Source organism: Periplaneta americana, chromosome 1, assembly GCF_040183065.1.
Source record: "Periplaneta americana isolate PAMFEO1 chromosome 1, P.americana_PAMFEO1_priV1, whole genome shotgun sequence".
NCBI classification, from domain to species: domain Eukaryota; kingdom Metazoa; phylum Arthropoda; class Insecta; order Blattodea; family Blattidae; genus Periplaneta; species Periplaneta americana.
This window is the reverse complement of record NC_091117.1, coordinates 187,957,285-187,979,755: the sequence shown is the minus strand read 5'-3', so window position 1 is coordinate 187,979,755 and position 22,471 is coordinate 187,957,285. Positions and strand designations below refer to the sequence as shown.

Below are 22,471 nucleotides of genomic sequence, written 5' to 3'. Positions count from 1 at the left end.
TCTTTTTTTTAATTTACACTTTATATACAACTATGTAATCAGTTTGTTCCTATGAATCGTCATATTAGAGGATTCGATTATTACAGTACGATTACTTAGTCCTGACAGTCCCCGGCAATGTGCGCCTGGGTCAGACTAGTCCATTAAGTTACGCCGAGGGATGTTCGGGTTAGTCTGTTGCCTTCAGTCAAAGCGAAAGGATGTCATGCATGCGATATAGCGTTGTGTTTCCAGTAAAGTTAAGCCGTACTGCATTCCTTTATCGACCGCTCGCCCTTGTCTCTACTCCGGAACTCTCCCCACTACTCCTATTACTTCCCCTCTTTCACGTCGCTGAGTTGTCAGGATAAATAATCGGTCTGTACCTACATAAATATACGTTGAATTTAAAATTCTGCAAGTAAAATTTTGAAGCTTAGAAAAATAAATATGCCACTTTTTTACGAAACTAACGCAATTCGTCCGTTACAGAAATAGAGCAGATACTTATTTAATTTAATTTGAAACTAATTAATATATGCAAAATTATGCCTCTAATTTCAACATCTTCGGACAAAACTTTAAGTAGGCTCTAATAAAGCCAGATCATGGAAAAGGCTGAATAATTTCATTTAACAGTATACCTGGCCTTTGTAGATTATAGCAAAGCTTTCGATTCGGTTGAACACTCGAGTGTAATGCAAGCACTACATACGCAGGGAGTCGACAACAAATACATCACGATACTAAATAAACTGTATAATCAAAGCTGTGCCAAAGTGAAAACCGAGATCGAAGGACGACCATTCGGGCTCAAAAGAGGAGTGCGACAAGGAGACCCAATTTCCCCAAAATTATTCACAAGTGTATTAGAAGACATTTTTCGCAAACTGAACTGGAACAGAAATTGTGGAATAAACATCAACGGCAGCAGACTAAATAATCTAAGGTTTGCTGATGACGTCGTATTGTTCGCCAAATCACCCAGAGAACTGCAGTCAATGCTCCAAGATTTATGCAACGCCAGCAGATCAGCAGGCCTCCTGATGAATATGACCAAGACACAAGTAATGTCCAACGGGCCGGAGTCACCCATAATAATTGATGGTGCAGAACTACAATACGTATCTGAATACGTATACCTAGGACAGCTAGTCTCCTTTCATCAGAAGACAGAGAAGGAAATAAAACGAAGGATTTCTCTCGCGTGGAAGGCATTCTGGAGTCTCAAGTTCATCGTACTGGAGGGAACACTCAGCAAGAAACTCAGAGTAGAAATATTGGAGACCTGCGTAACTCCTGTACTGTTATATGGGTGCCAGACGTGGTCTCTTACTGCCAAACTTCGCAACAGTCTCCAAATATGCCAAAGAAAGATGCTGAGAAAGATACTAGGCTTATCACTGAGGGACAGAGTTCCAAACGAAGTGCTACAAAAGATGGCAGCAATTAAAGATCCAGCACTGCAAGCCATCAACACCAAATGGAAGTGGGGAGGCCATGTTGCACGACTTAGAGACGAAAGATGGACGCAGAAAGTCACACTATGGGATCCCCGCATTGGCAAGAGATCACCCGGAAGACCAAGACGAAGATGGGCCGACCTCTTCAGTGAACGAGTAGGAAGCCATTGGTCAAGCAGAGCAAGACATAGGGAAGACTGGAAAAACATAAGAAGACAAGTGAACAGCGACTAAAACCAGTGCGACAGAAACAAGCGAACAATACCAAAGTGTGCAGAATGTGAACCAAGTGAACAATTCCACTCTTACGCGGAGTAGCTCACCGCGTGAGACAAATAGAGCTCTCCCTCTATAGGAGGAGGCCTTTGCCCTTAACGGGACTTTTTTAGGCTAATCATTTCATTTCATTTCATTTCAATAAAGACATGTACACTAATTAATTTTCAACCCTAACGAAACTCTAGTTGTTACAAAAATAGAGCAACGAAAAAGTAATTAAATTACATAAAAATAGATTTGATAAGCTTCTCCCCTATGTCTTAGGTCCCAATTCACAAAATACATCATCACAATTTGTGTCTGGCCACAAAAAATTTAAAGTCCACTCTTCCTTTCATTGCAATAAAAGATTACCAGATTCTGACTGTCAGTTGTAAGCATCTTCTTTGTATTGGAGAGAACTTGTTGTTTGTGAGGTTTTCTTCTTGGAAAGTAATACAGAATCTTATTGTAGAGAACTAGCTGTTTTTCATACTGCTATCAACTTTAAATAGTTATTTTCGTGAAAACGAAAGTAATATAAGAAGCAAATATAGTATAACAAGAGCTGTATAATTGAAAATTGTGCAGAATTAATTACATACCTCTTTGGAAACCGTACAAACCAGAAATGTAGTTAAATAAGCTCTCTTTCAGTTATAAAGGAAAACAAAAGTTCACCCCCTAATTTTCTTCTTCTTCTTCTTTTCCTTAGTTTAACTTCTCCCTTTTAGGTTCTTATTACACGACCTACGCCACCAGGGCCTTACAGGGCCGCGACCTGTCGGGAGAGGAATTAATCTATGGATCACATACATACTTTTTTGACCACACAAGGACATGGAGGGCCTCCCCGGATGAAGGATCAGCTCAGTTCCAGGGCCACCTCCGATACAACACAAACATTTAAGACATTACACATCATTCACTCACACATGTGAAAGGATTAAGGGAATAATCGCCGTCCATGGCCGGGCTTTCAAGAGGTACAATCCCGGCATTTGCCTGGAAATAACTGAGGAAACCATGAAAAACCTCAGTTAGGATTGCCGGCCCCTGGGTTCGAACCCCGGACCTCCCGAATGCAAGGCTAGCCCTCTACCACGCCGCTAGCCCGCTGGCCTAATTTTATTGCATATAAAATTAGTTAATATATATATATACATATATATACATATCTTTTAAATTATGTTTCAAAGAAATGTACTCTAATCAGCAATGTTATTCATAAATCATAACATTATAGGGGAACTACGTTCCTGAGAAACTCGCGAAACATATCGAAAAAAGAATGTGCAATATTCATGACACACACTTATTAATTTTTACAATAGTAATATGCGTTACAAGAGCGGTATGTTGAAGTTTTCATGTTCGAGGAAAAGTTTAAAAAAGCGAAACGTAGTTGAGCTTTTCTAATTTCCGAGAATTGAAAGAAAATATACCGCTCGTGTGTCGTACATTATTTTGTGCGAATATCGTTTATTACATACCTGAAAGAGGAATTTGTAATTAGTTGCAATGAAATCTCCTTCTTGGTTTCTGTTCAATGACGGCAAATTTGCAAAACAAAAATATCTATCTTCAACATTGTTGCTTTAAAATGTTTTCTGTGTTTACTATACTCCAGCAGGCCGTGATATACGTCTGTCTTTTTTTTCCCCAGTCTATGATGAGTCTGGAATCTTGTTGATTTTTTCACGGCTTCCTTAATGTTACTTGCATCACGAATGCAGTAACTTTAGTGGAGTTGTAGAGTTTACTTAATTTTTGCAAATATTTAAAAACAATAATTAACCGTGCAATTTAGGTGAAATTGCAGTGGTAAGTTTCCAATTTATAATTATTACTATATTGAACGTCTCTAAAAATAATATGTTAAAAGTCTAAAGCAGTAAAATCAATATGTGTCTTAAGCGGTAAGAAGAGGGAAATTGTTATGTGTGTTACGTTGGGAATACTGAATGTGGAATTTTAGACTTTACGCGGATTGGTTTTGTGCGGAAACCAAGCAAATACGCACGATCTCGCACGAAAGGTTTTTGCTGTACGTGTTGAAATACAAAAATAATAATATGTTGAAACGCATTTACGTATTGTAGTTTCCGTAGCAATTCGTGTGTTAATCATATTCTCACATTATGTGTTTATTGCAGTCCGTTTTTCATGGCACAGCGTGTGTGACCGAGCCTTCACATTCACAGCATGGCAGAGACTATGAGTGTAAAGAAAATCGGCGTGCTTGCAGCGATGGCTGCGGAAATGAGCAGAACTATGTCGTTAGGCCGGCTGGACGGACACCACCTGTACGTGACTATCTCGGGCAGGGCTCAGCGGAGCGTGGTGCACTTCGTTTCGTTTTTGTTTCACATGTACGTGATTTCAGAACGCGTCCAATTACGCCTGGCTGCTGCGCTGGCAACAACGCAGATTGCGTTGCTACGCAACCAGACGGCTAAAGCGGGCAGAAATAATGAAAATAAGAGAAGGAGGTTAGAAGACTGAAAAATTTCTCAGTTTAATATAAATACGCCGCAAACTTATTTAAAAAAAAATGAATTATATTCTCGTCGACGTTTCTTCTGTGATTTTTTTTTTTTTTGTTATTATATCCAGAATCTAGGATAAAAACGTTTTAAATAAGCAGCTCGTATATTTTCATTATACGTTGAAATAAGGAAATATTAAATTAGTTACTTTCCTTTCTTGTCTCTTTTTTATTTTTCATCGACCGTTTCCTTATTTGCTTTCTCTCCTTTTCTTTCTTCTCGTTACAGTCTTTTGTTTCTTTTCAATTTCATTTTTCTCGTTTCTTTGTCTTCTCCCTGCTTTTCATTTTTTTACTTCCTTTCTTTCTTCATTTCTTTTTTTTTTTTTCAAAATCAGTTTCAGTAAGTTATTAATAATAGTGATTTCAAAATAAAATATTTACTGAAAAAATAAAGTCAGAAAAATCATAATACTAAGGCCCGGTTGCAGAAACGCAAATCAAATCAGACCCTGATCGCCAATCAGTTGATGTCTGATTTATTTGATTGTTCATTGTGTTGCACAAACGTGAATCTCCAATCAACTTGTCCCGATTTACTAATTGCTGATTTGAGAAAGAAATGCATTTGACAACAGCGCTATTTAGCAACCACAGCCAATTTGATGTTCTTTAAAAGTCGCGAAACGAATGCATCAAGTGGGCGGTGACTAGAAAAACAAGTGAATGCTTTGCTGTTTTGTAGATTTATGGAGAAAGGAAACAGGCGGATTCTATTTGTATATAGACTACAATATAGTGAAAAAAATGAAGCAAAAAAAACGTGAGGGGGCTTCTGTTGTGGGATTTGCTAGGGGAGTCGACAAGAAATAGGAATATGCATACCCTTCACAGTCCAAAAAAAATTATATTTTCCATCTCTCTGTTTGAAAATTGAGCTCGTGACCTACTCATTAAAAATATTGTGTTGTCATGTGTAGAACCCTGCCAACGGGCTACAACATTACAGAATTTCAATGATGGTGTAGACTACATATTGCCTGTATGTTCACAGAAAAGAAACCTTTCCTATTTCGATGAAGTTCGGCATCATTTCAACCAGGTGATTGGATGGGGATGTGAGCAGTCTAACAACCAATTACTCTTGGAAATCCTGATATAGCTGAAAATTCTCTCTGGATTTCAAATCGTTCCCTGTCTGAGTTTGGGGACTTTACGAGATCCTGCGATAACAAAGCATTTTCATACGTGACATTCCTAACTACTCGGCAAATAGTTGATTTGTGGACCCCAACAAGATCACCCAAGACTGCCTGAAAAATTCCAACAGCATAAAATACCAGCGTTATTAGAACTTCGTTCATAGAAGAAAGTGGAAGGTTTCGATTTGTCTGTCTGCATATATTTGTTTCAGTTTTTGAAAGTAAAAAAAACACACGTATCCTTAACCTAAATCTTTGCTCAAATTCTCTGTCATTTCATTATACATAAAAACAATTCATGTCTATTACGGAAATGCCTTCTTCTTAATAATATTTTTTTCATTATAAAATGTCTTCATTAGAAGAATCCATTTTGTCGAAAACAATATTGTTACGCTGTAACTATTTACTATATAAATTACAGTAACTGCGCTATAGAGAGAATAACATAAATACTTGATCAATGATCAGTCACTTAACCAGCAAAAATATGTTGATCAAATCTGATGAAGACTGATCTCCCATCAAATACTGATTGTTATTTCTACAACAAAAATAGAACTTATGGCCAATCAAACCCTCCTTGATCGCCAATCATATTTTGATCAGTGTTTCTGCAGCCAGGCCTAAGTCAAAATCATCAAGATTAAGACTAATCAGAGAACCTAAAATGCTCTGTAGATATTCTGCTGCGGTGTTGAATTCCTCCATGTTGGAGTAACTGCCACTTCTTTCTTTCTTTCTTTCTTTCTTTCTTTCTTTCTTTCTTTCTTTCTTTCTTTCTTTCTTTCTTTCTTTCTTTCTTTCTTCGTAGTCTAGTTTCATAGACAATTCAAAGTCGCGGCTACAGACTACTATGTACAGTCGCGAAGCTCAATATGTAGTAAAAATGCAAACATGGGTAGTTGCCCACCACTAGGATCGCTACTATCGCCTCATCATCGCAAATCTCTCTCCTAGTAGACGACAAAATATGTTACACTTTCGTTGTGTTCTTTTGGAAAAATTAACACCTTCCTTCCATTATTGAAATATTAAATGCATAAAGTTAATTTATTATTTTAATGAAGTATATTAAATTCCACCATAAACTCGAAGATACCTGCAAGAAATAGGTTAATATTATTTTTGTTTGTGCAAAACGAACTGAAATTTACTATAATCGCTTCACTCATTCAAGATTATAGCGATAATTAACTATGAAACCAATTAATATTAATTTTCATTTCCCTTTACAACAATAATAATGGAAATATGAATTAATGGAGTAACTTACGTGTACCGGTACTTGTAGTGTAGGCTTACGTAGTTAACAAAGTGGGATGAGGTTAAGCAATAATAATCACACCAGAATTGGAAATAAAACGTGATCAATAAATTTTATTGTAACGGACTTTTTCTACGTCTCTAGTAAAATAACAAATAAAAATAACAACAAAATTAACAGCTATAATTAAAAACACATCCTTTGAAAAAAAAAGTAGGCCTAAGCAATAATAATCCCACCAGAATTGAAAATAAAACGTGATCAATAAATTTCATTAAAACAAACTTAATTTTTCTACGTCTCTAGTAAAATATTATTATTCCAATTATTGTATTTTAGCCATTAACATTTTCATTACAACCAATAACGAACATTTCACAAGCATCAATATGAAATACGCAACGAGCTAGCACTCGATGGAAATACGACACAGTCCAAAGTCGACCGTGGAAGTCTATTGTTTCTAGTTGCTAACCGCTTGGAGCGCGTTATCACGAGATTTGCAAAAAATCACCTCAAGCTTCGCGACTGTATATAGCAGACTGTGGTCGCGGCGCTGGGAGCGCTATCGAGGGCTTAAACGTATTACTGCTTCGTAAATTGTTTTTTTTTTTGTTTCTATTTTATATGTGCGTCTCATATTTATTTTATTGGTAGTAGATTATTTATTAGTTCGTAGAAATCAATCTATATTACTATTTATTTAATCCTCTCAGCCTGTATATTGAACCTCCTAATTGACTTTTCACACATTAGAGAACGAGTTTAATCTATCTTTTGTATCTGAGAACTGTAGATTCATTTCATGAAAATTCTTAGGCCCGTTTTCAAGATAAAATTTACAAATCCTGTAGACCAGGGCCGGCAAGGAATACTCCCCGCTTTGGCAATACAGAACTGAAGCGTGCCCGTACGGAAAACAGCTGAGTCGCTGAGATACCTGCAGTCGTTGTGGTGACGTGAACTAGGGCTGTACAGTTGTGCTGTACATTAGCGGCGTGGTGATGGAAGATCATGCTTATTTCTTATCAGTAGTACCACTGCTTCTGTGATTGTAAATAAACTGTACATAATTAATAAAATAAAGAATAACTAAAGAAACAAACTAAATTAACAGTAAGTAAACATGTTAATTCTATTCGTATTAAATTTTAGTACTATTTACTATGCTTGAATAGTAGTAGTGGTGGTGGTAGTGACAGTAAACAAATCACAGCTTTCACGTTAAATTTCTTGTCAAAGAGAACAACATCACAGTTTGTAAATCTAAAACTTTATAAACAACACAAGCGTACCTAGCAACATTATACTGGGTGTTCATTTCAAAGTGTGTCATGACGTCACTGTTGTGAGTCAGCGATTTGAAGCGAGTTTCAGCTTATATGTCATATAAGTTGCCTATTACTCAAGGCGTTCAATCTGAACTTGAGAAGTGTACGGTATAACTTGTACGTCGTAGCAACAGGTGGCGGCTTGTACGGTCTGTGTGCTACCATAACCTCTTTCGAACTGTGTTTGCTGTCATCGGTTGCGTACCGCAACATTCCACAACACAAGTCAAATGCTCCGTGTCCATGTTGACCGTCCAAGTTAATGTCAACAAATACGTAAGTAATCGTCTTAACCCTCTCGCCATATCCTGCCAGTAAGAAAAAAATTCACCTCAGTACGTGTTTCCAAACAGTTCACATTCCTGCCACTACCAGCGTTACCGTGTGTATCGGTACGTACTCTTCAGAATGAACGCCGTACTTGCTAGGCAACTTCTCTGGCACTTAGGTAATACGCCTCTGCGGAAGTGTAGGAAGATTGAATTCTCTAGGCTCATCGGTTAGTCACATGACGGCATACGGCGAGCCATGCATGACTCACTTTGAACTGAACACGCAGTAGTGAAACGAATACATAAATTTCATACACGGCAACATTTTTTAAAATCGGAATACAAAATAATAATAACTATATCCCATTGCAAAAAAACAGATTTACAAAGGTCTTTTTTCCTCTGTCTTTTAATAATATTTTCAATGGATGATGTAATGAACTTTGATAAAGCAAGCCTCTCTACACCTCTTAACCTACGAAATGCAATCCGTCACACTTGCTCTTAATTTGTCTTCATTCTTTTCGTTCTCGATATCATGCTTCTGGATCGAACTATAGATTGTTAAACGCATTAAATACAAATTGAAATAATACCACTTAGTCTTACGTCCTTACTTAGTACAGTGAGTAAATTCATTCTTTCATCACTAATGATTTCTTTATACAGGGACATCATTTTACTTTTACCAACATTTCTAATATTAACCTGGCTATACCCTTGGATTAACAGATGAGAACAGGAAACACCGTTTTCTACCCCCTTCCACGAATGGAGTTCGATGATACTGGTGTAAAATACAAACAAACCACTTCACTGGGTATAGGATGGAAGAAAAGGAGTTCATCCATTTATGTATACTAGGAAATAACGCGATAATTTTCATTAGGTTTTTGTTTAATCAAAATACAGTACTGTATTAACAATGAGTGTTCTATTCACGAATTGAGCTATCCATTCGGACGTATTCATTATACAGTGTATATTATACTGTCTACAGCACATTAGCATACTACATAGAGAATGAAGTTAAATTGAAAAATAATCATAATATGGATATTTAAACACATTTCTAAAAATGGCGGCCGTTCATTTCGATAAAGGCTTCAGTTATTTTGTGCATACTATCGCACTATATACTATTGTACCTAATCCAATTACCAGTTTCATCCTTCGTACTAGTAACTCACGTTGAAATAATTCTGTACCTACTCTATAAAAGAGTACCTTACGTACTGTAAATTCAGTCTTCACTTCTGCCCGATCCGGAAAGATAAAATTACTCAGACATGCTATCTACTGTCCCTCCAATTGGGTATGTATCAGGATCGTAGAAAGGGGACTAATCACGTGACAGTTAATTACTTAACGAGGTCCTTTTATTTAAGTTACTTTAAACAGTTATATAATATTACGTAGACGTCCAATTCCTAACAGAATTAATGTTATCAGAAAAAAAGCTAAGACAGCCCAGCCACTAGCCCTTACAGAGGGGCGAGCAGAAGCGAGTGGGGGAAACCGGGATGCGACGTAGGCAAACGGACGACAGTACCCGTGCGAATATATGATTCAATATTGAAAGTTCTTTCGTCACTGGAAAACGCGAACCTATTTCTGGAACATACTACACTCACTAACTCAGTACTGCTTACTATGACCGCATACGAGGCCTTGGTTCTGTGTGGAGAACGGTTGGAAGTTTATTAGTCTAGGGGGTGCGAGTGAAGTATAGTAAACAATTCAGATGCAATACAAATTGAAGTAAAAATAAACTGTGTCCCTGTATTTTTCAGCATGGAACATATCATAATGCCGCTTTAAATGATATTTTCTGCACCTGACATGTTTTTACGATTAAGACACTGTCCACCTCCCTACTATGATTCTTTAAAAAAAGAATAAAAATTTCCAGTCATTGTTAAACTCAGTTCCAGGTTTCTGCTCGAGATACGTAGTAGATAATTCACCCCTGATCTATACGAAGCGAACTCCCTACTCTCCCCCTTCGCCGCTACCTTAGGGGTAGCAGTCCTTCCCGCGAGAGAACAAACCTGTTTTCATTAACTTAGAAAGCATGATGGAATATTCAGATTGTCAATTTCTATAAATGAATACAATATAATATTTTATTACTCAGTCAATGACAAATCAATGTAAAATAATGACTTATTTTGTAGTCATTAAGTTTATATACATGAATTACAAAATTGCGAACGTTTTCGCCTATTCAGGCATCCTCAGGCAGAGTTATACAATATCTCAATGTCACATACGTAGCTATTGGTGGTGAGTACTATTTGAATTAATGATGTACAAGCCATCTCCATTAATAAAATGTAATATTACAGGTAGTAAACTTAATAATGTTAAAAATGTTAAAACCATTTAATAATTAAACTTCATAATATGTGGAACTCTTGTTCAGTCCAATGAGTGGTGAATATCTGAAATATATAAAAATATAATAGAAATGGGAATATCAAATGTAAATTTTAATCGAATTGGATATTTAAAAGTACTCACGTCGATTTAAAATGTGACAACTGCATAGTTAGCAACTGTATGGATTACTATAACATCCTGTGTTTAATGTAAATATCTGTAATGAAATAATAATTAATATCAATTCTAGTGAAATTTTGAAATTAATTTGTTCGTAAGGGTAAAACCCCATACCGGAAGTCAATTGCCAGCCCTGCTGTAGACTTTCGCAGTATTGGAAATAGCGGTGTGGGGGACATGGTTGAGGGGTTAAGCACAGATCCATTCATTCATGTATTACTTCCTCGTAAATAGCTTTTTTGTTCGAGTTATAAATGTGTATCTCGATTTATTTAATTACTAGATTGTTAGTTCGTAGAAGTAAATCTGATTATTTAACCTATAAATCTGGTTATTTAAACCCTACATGAGTTTTTTCAAAGTCAAAAGTTAGCTAAATCGCTTTTCGCACCCGAGAAAGATAGATTCACCTAATTTCATCAATATTTTTTGTTCCGTTTTCAATATAAAATATACAAATAGGCTACCTATGTAAAAACTGTTTGTTTAGTAGTATTGAATATAGGTTATTGAAGCACTAAAGAGACCTAAAACAGACAGTAAATGAAGAAATAGTTATCCAAGTTTTTGTCCTTTCGTAGTTACTGCCTAACGACAAACTATTATTGATACAGTCGGCGAGATGGACATAAAAAGAAATAATATGCAGTGGATTTCATCGATTACACAATAAATCTATTACCCTTGTCTAATGGGAAATAAAGATCTCTACACGAAAACTACATTCGTCATTGCGATAAACAGTTCGAAGAAACGGGAAGCCTATTGCTTAAAATGCGTTCAGTTAGGAAGTGGTCGGCAAAGATTACGACATATAAAATGCAGCCCGCGATACATAGCAAATAGGAAAGTAGGAGAGCTGCAGAATAGGGCTTACAACCGGTTTTCATTCGACTGATCAGAGAGCATCTGTCAAGGTAGAGCATCCGACTTAATGTTCGAATTTCAACCGGTTGCCCCTGATGTTTTGCAGGCTAGACAGAACACTGTCATTTTATGATTACCCAAACGGAGTAACAATTGAAGGAAATTTATCATGTGTAATTTAAAAAAATAATGTGTCTCAGTGAAATGTACAGCAGAGTTCGTATACGTCAGTTTCTGTCAGACGCGTTTCCAGTTCACTGTGGACTAAAGCAAGGAGATGCTGTATCACCTTTACATCTTAACTTCGCTCTAGAATATGCCATTAGGAAAGTCCAGGATAACAGAGAGGGTTTGGAATTGAACAGGTTACATCAGCTGCTTGTCTATGCGGATGACGTGAATATGTTATGAGAAAGTCCACAAACGATTAGGGAAAACACGGGAATTTTGCTTGAAGCAAGTAAAGAGAGAGATTTGGAAGTACAGTAAATCCCGAAAAGACAAAGTATATGATTATGTCTCGTGACCAGAATATTATACGAAATGGAAATATAAAAATTGGAAATTTATCCTTTGAAGAGGTGAAAAAATTCAAATACCTGGGAGCAACAGTAACAAATAGGCCTATAAATGATACTCGGGAGGAAATTAAACACAGAGTAAATATGGGAAATGCCCGTTATTATTCGGTTAAGAAGCTTTTATCATCCAGTCTGTTGTCAAAAAATCTGAAAGTAAGAATTTATAAAACAGTTATATTACTGGTTGTTCTATAGGGTTGTGAAACATGGACTCTCACTTTGAGAGAGGAACATATAGGTTAAGGGTTTTTAGAAAAAGCTGCTTCTTTGCCAACGATCATAACTCTATTTGCTTACAATGTAATAATAAATTCATATTTTGTGAGATCTTTTATTATGTGTTTTTATAATAATTATAGTTCCTTTGGCTTTCATGTAGTTCACTGTAAAATCATTTTATATTAAGCTTTATCATAAGTATACTGTAATAAAATAGATATTCACAAAATATTAAGTATAATATAAGCCTAAACCTAAGTCTAAATAAATATTTTCTGTCCTCTTTAATAACATAGTTCCCTTGGCTTTCATATGTAGCTAACTGTGAAATCATTATCAAGTTAGTCCATACCTGTGGAGTAACGGTCAGCGCGTCTGGCTGCGAAACCAGGTGGCCCGGGTTCGAATCCCGGTTGGGGCAAGTTACCTGGTTGAGGTTTTTTCCGGGGTTTTCCCTCAACCCAATACGAGCAAATGCTGGGTAACTTTCGTGGTGGACCCCAGACTCATTTCACCGGCATTATCACCTTCATATCATTCAGACGCTAAATAACCCAAGATGTTGATACAGCGTCGTAAAATAGCCTAATAAAATAAAAACATATCACGTTTTATCATAATTATTTTGCAATATTAACATATTTTTAATTATGATATATGCCTAAATCTGTAGTGTAAATATTTAGTAAGATAATATATATTGACGTAATTTAAAGTATAATGCAGGCCTAAGCTAGAGCTAAATACATATTTTCTGTCTTTTTACGAACAATGTCCTCCTTTTTGAAGCTTTGTGTCTTCTTTTCTATCGATGTGAATCTGATCACCCTACAAATACAGCATTTGATTAATTTTAATAAATGTTTTCACATTTTTCCCAGGTATAAAATTCTAAATTAAACTTGAAATAGTTTCGAAGCTTTAGTTTTTATTTTAGTTATTGTTCTACATTTTAAAAAACTTAACTGCACATTCAATAAAACTTTAAATTGTTTTAAATGTAACTAATCTTTACTTCCAATCATTGAAAATATTACTTCTGTTAACACTAACTTCTCCATTTATATAGTTTTCACAAATGGGAATGTTCTTATATATTTCAAACGTTTATAAATTGATACTCCGACATATTCATAATCACGCTAATAATGCACACTTTTATGATCTTGTAACTTAAGACTATAATACATTTGAACCAGTTTCTTGGGACTTCCGAAGCTGGTTCGGTTTTTTGTTGTATTGTGGACTAAAGACCAACTAGGGAGAAGTCTTTCAAGTTTTGCTGGGATGCTAAGTAACTTCAAAACAACTTCTGGAAACTGCTTGTGTTGCCCACAAGTCAAGTACATACTACAGTGTTCGTGGTGACTTAACGCCCTTTTTCATAAGCTCTCCAAACTTTATAGGTTTTCTCGTTACTGTTAATAATTGGCTGTCCCTGAGGAATTGAGGGTCTCTAAAGTAAACTCTTCTATGTTCATGATGTTTCTCGTCAGTTTATGTCCCCGGTACACAGTCTACAGAACATTGTCTGCATTGTCTATCCGTGATTCAACTGCGTTAGAAGCAGTGGCTTGTTATTCCTAGTATTTATTTCTCAGCTGACTTGCTGAATCAAACTCTACGACTGTATCGGCAACTTCCTTGAGCAAAAGCGCTATCACAGAAGAGAACTTAACTGAAAAAAAACAGTTTCTCAGCTTCATCAGTGACAGCAACTTAATTCTTTGCACATAAATTGTTAGCCAAAGAGAAATAGAGACCATTAGCGAGTGTCCGCAGTGCTTCAAAAGCACCATTTTCTTGCAGTTCATATTCTTGATCGGAATGCTTCAATGACCTCAACACCGAATCCACACGTAGGAAGATCCGTAACTAGAAGATTGCTGGTATGGGTGCCACTGGCATAATAACACAGGACAATATTTTTACTCATTTTAACCATGTTACTCTCATCGTCTGAAATTGTACGATAAATATCCACACATTGTATTTTCCATTAGTTAGCTCTCTATTAGATAGATGAATTTATTGAGCAATATTATACATACAGATATACTATATTATCACAATTTTCTCTTAAATCCCATGCACGGGTCTTTTGACTGTACATGCTGTGTAAAACAAGTCCTACTAGGAGTGAATCAGGACAGCACGTTTGCACATCTCCTTTTTATGTTAGGTTAGGTTCTTTTCAAACTGAAATGACGAGTGAAGCGTAGGACAGTTAAAATTACTCTAACCTAACCTAACCTAACCTAACCTTTTTATGTTAAGTTAGGTTAGGATAGGATAGGTTAGGTTAGGTTAGGTTAGGTTAGGTTAGAGTAATTTTAACTGTACGTTTCACTCGTCATTTCAGTTTGAAAAGAACCTAACCTAACATAAAAAGGAGATGTGCAAACGTGCTGTCCTGATCCACTGCTGTCCTACTTTGTAGGTTTTACATCCCTCACCTATGATTAGATCCAACCACTCTCCAAAAGAACACACAGATTAACATGAAAATGCCACAAACAAAACACATTATATAATATATCCTAACCTAACATACAAACAGGCATAAAAGTGAATAATTCAGTATTTACCATTATCCCTTCGTAAGTTCGCATCATAAACCAGATACCAGATCACTTATCTGTATACCTCTTCATAGAACATCTTGTTATTCATCATCTTTTACAGTATCCACCTCGCGTCAATGGAATTCCTTGTCACAAGGTATTAGGGGCTGCAAGACAATAAACACCTTTAAAAACAGCTTAAAAGATAACCTTATTAGCATTTCACTCCAATCATACTGATTTAAACTATCACTGACTACATTGTTACTTCTTTATTTAGACATCATCCTGATCAAAATTGTCTCATAATAATCTCTTTCTATTATCTAATATTATTTAAAATATATTTACATTCTATGTATTTTAGCTTAATTCTGCTACACAGTTTATTTCAGTGTTTAATTAATAGTTCATAGTATTTTGTTGTTTAATTCGTAAATAACTCTTGTATACATGTAACTCTCATCTAAATCAAATTGTTGAATTCTTTGTAAGTTCATGCATATGTATATATACTTTTTTCTGGTTGAGTGGAAGAGGAGAAGGCCTTACGGCCTTAACTCTGCCAGCTAAAATAAATTATTATTATTATTATTATTATTATTATTATTATTATTATTATTATTATTAACGTCAACAGCTGAAGTCCTAATCTGTCTCGCCTTCAAGAGGAACAATCAAGTCTTTTGTCTGCGTTCTCTCTTCCCCATGAGGTTAAAACATGCAAGCGAACTCCTATTCTGACTGAAGGTGGTAGATGCTTTCTCCGGATATGTTCCGTTTCGACACACTTTAATGAAATGTGTCTCCAGGAGTCCTTTTCCCCGCACAGTGGACAAAGGCGCTCTCTTTCTTCGTTGACAATTTTATTACCCTTCAATACCACCAATCTTAGCCACGCTAAACCTGCTCTGCTGTCTTTGTTACAAGAATTTATGTAGTCACACCTCCCCCAGTTAAGCATGAGATCTGATTGTAAATGTAGTGAGGACTTTTCCGAACATTGGAGCTCAATCTCTTGCCTCTCGATATCAATTCATTAGTTAGCTTCTTTAATTCACCGACCATATCACAGAAAGTTTAATCTGTTTCTAGCGAACATGACATGTCAAAAGCAGCAATAAGAGCACTTTCTGTTATCCACTACTTCCACATGTATTGGGAAGAATTATTACAAAATTGTCCGAATTGTTCTGATTTTTTAAAATCTGTTAGCAACTTTATCATATAGTACTTCGTCCAAAAGTTCATCAGTAAGGACTTTTCTGGTTGGTGATTTTTAGATGGACCGCATTTTCTGAAATACACTTATTATACCGCACTAATTTGAACGTTAAAACCATAAAACATTGACAATAGCAATATCCATTTCAGGCTTTATGGAGCCATTCATCCTGTCCAAAAAAAATTATCTTTCACTTAGTCGTGGAAGTTTCTGAACTTGCAATGATTAATGAATCCAGTGATGTGAGGACGGCACACTTACCACGGATATGGTTGAACATTACTAAAGCTTTCAACTGGAACTAAGGGATCGTCAGTGTCTGTGGACATTTCTTAGTCCCATCGACTTAGGGTATAACCTGTAGAACTGGAACTCACCGTTGGCAGCAGTTCATGAGTATTGGCGGAACTTCGGGCGCAGACTTTATAAAGTATAAAATAAGCAAAGAAAATAATATTGATGTATTGTCATCACCGGCAAGCTGACAACAATCAATAACTTAGGAATTACACATCTTATCTTAAACCTGCTCATGCATATAATTATTATTATGATCAAGACAAGCAACTCAGTGCGAGCCGTATCGAATGAGGATAATAATATTTTTATGTACGGTATTCTCTATCTAGAATTCTATCCCCCCCTAATCAGAAATCTTAATTCGCACCCTGCATTTAGGGCTGTATTGTTTGCTACAAATCAGAAACAGCCACTGTATTTATAAAATATGGCTACTTCGAGACTTTCAATATTGAAAATTTATGAAACAATCGTTGCTCTATTATACGCAGTTCAAGATTTCAATGCTGACCGCTAGGAGCACTGATTTACAGCATTGTTGCCATTACTTATCGAATGATTTAGTATATTTCAAACTCTTCTGTCGCTGCTATATTTCTTTGGGACCTAATCTCTCAAGAATCTCTTCTGTGAAGCTCCTAATCTATTGAATAGGCTATCCCTACTGTTCGTAAACCATACTTCACTTTCCTATAAACTAGTATCACAATTCTAATATATTTCGATGATGATTCCAACTTATTAGGTCCCCTACTTTTTCTAGTGTTTATAAATGATCTTGCCCCCCTAATAAAAGATGTAGATCATCTCATATTATTTGCAGATAACACAAGTATAGTAATTACAGCCAATAACTCCAACATTTTCCAATCTTCAACAGAGGAAATTGTCTTCAAAATATGTGACTGGTTCTCTGTCAATAAATTAGTATTAAATTGTAACAAAACTAACATAATTCAATTTAAATCCTGTCCAAATTCAACGTCGCAAATTTCTAGCGCAATAATTAATAATAGATCCCTATTAGAAACAACAACAACCAAATTTCTTGGCTTAAAAATCGATAATGTGTTAAATTGGAAAAATCATATTAAAGAAATTACCCCAAAACTAAATTCAGCTTGTTTTGCTATTAGATCTATGCAAAAGATAGTAAATATCAATACATTAAAAACAATATACTTTGCATACTTCCACTCGGTAATGAGTTTTGGAATAATATTCTGGAGAAATTCCACAGATAGTAACAATATATTTCTATTACAAAAAAGAGTAATTAGAATATTAGTAGGTGCCAAATCTAGGGAATCTTTTAGGACTATTTTCAAAAAACTACAAATAATTCCAATGGCTTTTCAGTATATCTTTTCATTAATAATCTTCCTCGTATGTAATCGTGAAAACTTTGTAACTAATTCAACAGTTCATAGCATAAATACACGTCAAAAAATGGCCTTCATACTCCATCGGCAAGTCTATCGTGCTATCAAAAAGGAGTGCGTTATATGACAGTAAACATTTTTAATAGCCTCCCTATCGATATAAAAAATGAAACTCAAAACATAAGATTATTTAGGGCAAAATTAAAGTAGTACTTAATTCTCACGCCTTCTATTCTGTTCGTGAATTCATGACACTCAATAACACTTCATGAAATTGATACTAAAACTATGTGTTGTACTAATAGACTATATTGTAAATCTCGTCTGTATATATTTCATCTAGACTGTGACTATAAATTAAGACTTTATATATAATAGTATTAAGTTTTTTGACCTGTTCCATATTCTAGCTGTAAGCATGTATGAATACCATGGAATGTTAATAAATGCAATACAATACAAAGATAATTAGATCAAGGCCACGTAGGCAGATAAATCCAGTAGTAGGCCATTCAGACAATTGATTGATCTCCGACGAATGATGTGTTTCATTTTCTCACAGGTGTGGATCTTCGGAGACGTGTGGTGCTCCATCTGGTTGGCGGTGGACGTGTGGATGTGCACGGCCTCCATCTTGAACCTGTGTGCCATCTCCTTGGACCGCTACGTGGCCGTCACGCGTCCCGTCACGTATCCTAGCATCATGTCGTCGGGGCGTGCCAAATTGCTCATTGCAGGTAAGGACCACAGTAACAAGTTACAAGCATTGCGTCATCATGCGTAGTTGTAGCAGCATTTCGATCTATTTTCATCACTGATAGTGGCATTGACTTTTTCCGTTAAGCAACTTTACAAGAGTTACACAAAATGATCCATTTTAATCTACGCACAGTACAAAACGCTTTGATTCACTTATTGTGCATCAGAGATCTGCATCGGACGTTTTCGCTCGAGAGCCAAGTAGTTCATAGCATAATCCGATAGGCAGCGCACATGCATGATGGGTAAAATTGTCGCGAGCGATAAATCCTCGAACGGTATAAGCCGAATTTTAGACATTCGTTCTTGTTACAGTGATGAACTGTGTAGTAACATCATAGACGTTTATCATTTAAAAACTTTGCAGTGTTTAACTAACCTCTCCATAGTACAACTACAAAACTTGCTTTAAAATGTAATATAAATGTTGTAGGTAAATGCCCCCCCCCCCCCACACAGGAGTGATCTTGTTTTTGCCACATCTGATAGATGTTATTGGATGTAAATGTTATTATTATAAAAGGAGAACACAATCATGATAATGCAAGAAATGTATCAAGTTTTCTAGTAGTAATAGTAGTAATAATAATAATAATAATAATAATAATCTCTAATAATTAGTGCATCAATCTTTGCGTCTGTAACAGTTGTGCAAAATGATTATTCGTTTTATTATATTTTCTGTGACGTTATCTCTATACTAATATTGTTATTAATTTACTGCTATATAATAATATTTTGTAAAACGTTTCTACATTGTCGCAGTATATAGGCGGAACACTATGTATGGACCTATCATATTATATATGTGCTAAATCAAATATTGAATAATTATTAATTAGCAATAATAACTGTATATCGAAGTTTTTCATACTATTTTATTTATAAATTCATGTTACTGTTTTGGTACGTTCCATTAGACGTTTGTCATAAACGCAGAAAATAAAGCCTTATTTTTGCTGTGTATCTTATCTGTCGCCTTCCATACAAGATAAGACACATCGGTGAGATGACCTTGTACTGTGCTTCTATTTATTACGAGCGTATCACGACCGATCTTATCTCTCTCGAGGGTGCGGCATTCGACCAAGTTCAAGCGAGCAATTTAACTCCAATGCAGCACTCTGTTGTGCATAAAATTGTTCGATAATTTACCTTTTTAAAGCTTCATTGGCGTATTTTAAGAGGCGATTAACGTTTCTTGGTTTCTGCACGTAGATTTCTCACACGAAAGATCATATTATGGAGTAAGGTTACAAAAGCTTGCAGTTCAATGTGAAATTACCGTTCTATGTACTCAGTGAAATTTATTGAAAATATTATGAGGCCGTTAGAAAATGATAATACCAAGTGAATCTGAACTTTTTATTTTATTTAAGGACTTTATCTTTTTTCAGCATTAAAATAGCTTCCTTTGTTCTGCTTGTTAGTAATATGTTACCGACATAGGCTGAAACAGATAAAAAATTATTCCCAGTTGTATTCATGTGTGCTACAACGAACTCTTTCCAAAGTTTCTTCCAAGACAGAAATAAAAATAAGTGGTGATAATTCATCGTCCTCGCGTTCATCGGTGTTAGTATTGAAATTCTCCGGTAATTGTCCTGAGATTGTAACTTTGATTCGGGAATCAGTTGGATAATTTTGATTATTACACTTTTATTACGTAGTACTACTTTTGACCAATAAAACGGTACGAAAGGACGTCTTTAAACCTATCATGACTGCTTATCACACAATTTTATTGCTTCCCTAGCATTTGTTTAATTTTACCATTTTCCTAGCATTTATTTTTTTCAACACTAGTCTAGCATTTATTTCTTTGTTTGCCAACATTTAAAACTGCAAATTTTTTACGGTACTATACCTGGTAAAGTTTATCTTGTCTCAGTAGCAATAAAACCAAGTCCCTTCAAATGAGGGTGGAGATTATAGGAGGGTTGTAAATTTTCAGGATTCCTTTCAAAATCTTGTTATTGTACAGGCTGCCGGAACTCAGTTTCTTGAAAGACAAGCTCAGTGACGGAACTACACAGTACGAAGAGAGATATTTTGTTATTTTATTTTGCGCTACAGAATGTATCAACTAGTCCCTTCCGCCACTGGATGGATGGACGGCATCGCTCCACTCCCCTATCGCCTTAACAATACAGACGAAGTAAGACATATCTCCTTTCTCTCTCTTTTCACAGTGAGACAAGATACATTACACAGCCTTCATAAAACATGCTTTGCGATCGTAATTTGTTTCTCGCATAGTCGACAGTTGTGGCTAGAAACATTTTTGTTTTATAATTTTAATTTGTACTAGCTAGCTAGTTAAATGAATAAAATAAATGAATAAATAAAATGGCCGCTCCGTTCAAACATATTGGTGAAGGTAACATTAGTGAAATAGAATTTTAGTAAGACAATTAATATATATTTTATTGTATGAGAGTACTTTATTTATTCCAATTTTTACTTTTTTCTGCGTTTATCACCTCCCTACCATTTATTTTTTTGTTTGCCAACAATTCAAACTGCAAATACTTTACGGTACTATAAAACATGCTTTGCGACCGTCATTTGTTTACAGCAGAGACAGTCAACTGAAAATGGCGGCTCCGTTCAAACGTTTTGGTGAAGCTAACATTAGTGAAATAGAATTTCAGTAAGTCAATTAATATTTTATTGTATTAGAGTACTTCATTTCTTCTAATCTTTATATACTTTCTTCTAATCGTGTAATAATCAATTAAATCCCAGTCAAGTTTTGATTTTCTCTAGATAAATCAAAACCTCTAGTGAGATTACTGTTGATAATAATTTTGTCAAGATTACAGAGGTAACTTAGATATTATATATGAAAACTATCTATCTATAGGACGTATATGCAAAATATAAAATCTATATACTTATTGTTGTACCATTATGCTGTATCAAGTCTTGTTTGTTAACCATTCTTTTATCCTGAACCTAAATTGACTCATTGGTGACGTCAGTATACATAGTGGCAGTTTATTATATAATTTTAAGAGTATGTAACCATAATGAATTTGTGTTCTGCTTATATAAACGACACAATAATCCCTTTTGCTTCCTGTATTAAAAACCTTGGAGTTTACTTTGATACGCATTTAAACTGGAATAACCAAGTAGCCCATATTACCAAAAAAGTGCTTTCCATTCTACATTCCTTAAACAGCATTCGAAAATTCCTTCCGCTATCACTCAAGAAAATACTAGTGGAAACACTAGTAATGCCCCACTTCGATTATTGTGATTTTCTACTGACTGACCTCAACGTCAACCAGTCGCAAAAAATTACAACGTGTTCATAATTCTTGTGTTCGCTTCGGTTGCGATGTCCGTCGCGCTGACCACATTACCCCATCCTTCCAAACTCTAAACTGGCTACGGCTTAACGAATGTAGAAATTTTCATTCTCTTGTTCTCCTTTTCCAAGTCCTTCACACCTCTACACCTACCTACCTTGCCTCCCGTTTCAGTTACCTGCCATCATATCATAATCTCTTCACACGCACGCAAAATAGCCGCATACTAGCCATACCAACACATAAGACATCATCGTATTCATCATCATACACAATCTCGCTCTCGCGCTTGTGGAATACCCTACCCAATGACATCAGAGACTGTCGGAATTTAGTAGCGTTCAATAGCGAACTTATTAAGCATTTTCTTACTGCGTAGAGTAGGTTTAATTTTTACTTAATCACTAAAAGAAATGCTTCTCTCTTCTTAAATTT

General features: G+C 35.6%; 1 protein-coding gene across 1 annotated transcript in view; it reads left to right on the top strand.

The window, feature by feature from the left end:
• LOC138705433 (probable G-protein coupled receptor No9) overlaps window positions 1-22,471 on the top strand; it is a 1,480,426-nt gene that overhangs the window by 1,320,367 nt on the left and 137,588 nt on the right. The window contains exon 7 of the mRNA XM_069834160.1: window positions 18,523-18,697. Coding sequence (XP_069690261.1) covers window positions 18,523-18,697 — 175 coding nt within the window. The remainder of the gene's footprint in view (window positions 1-18,522; window positions 18,698-22,471) is intronic.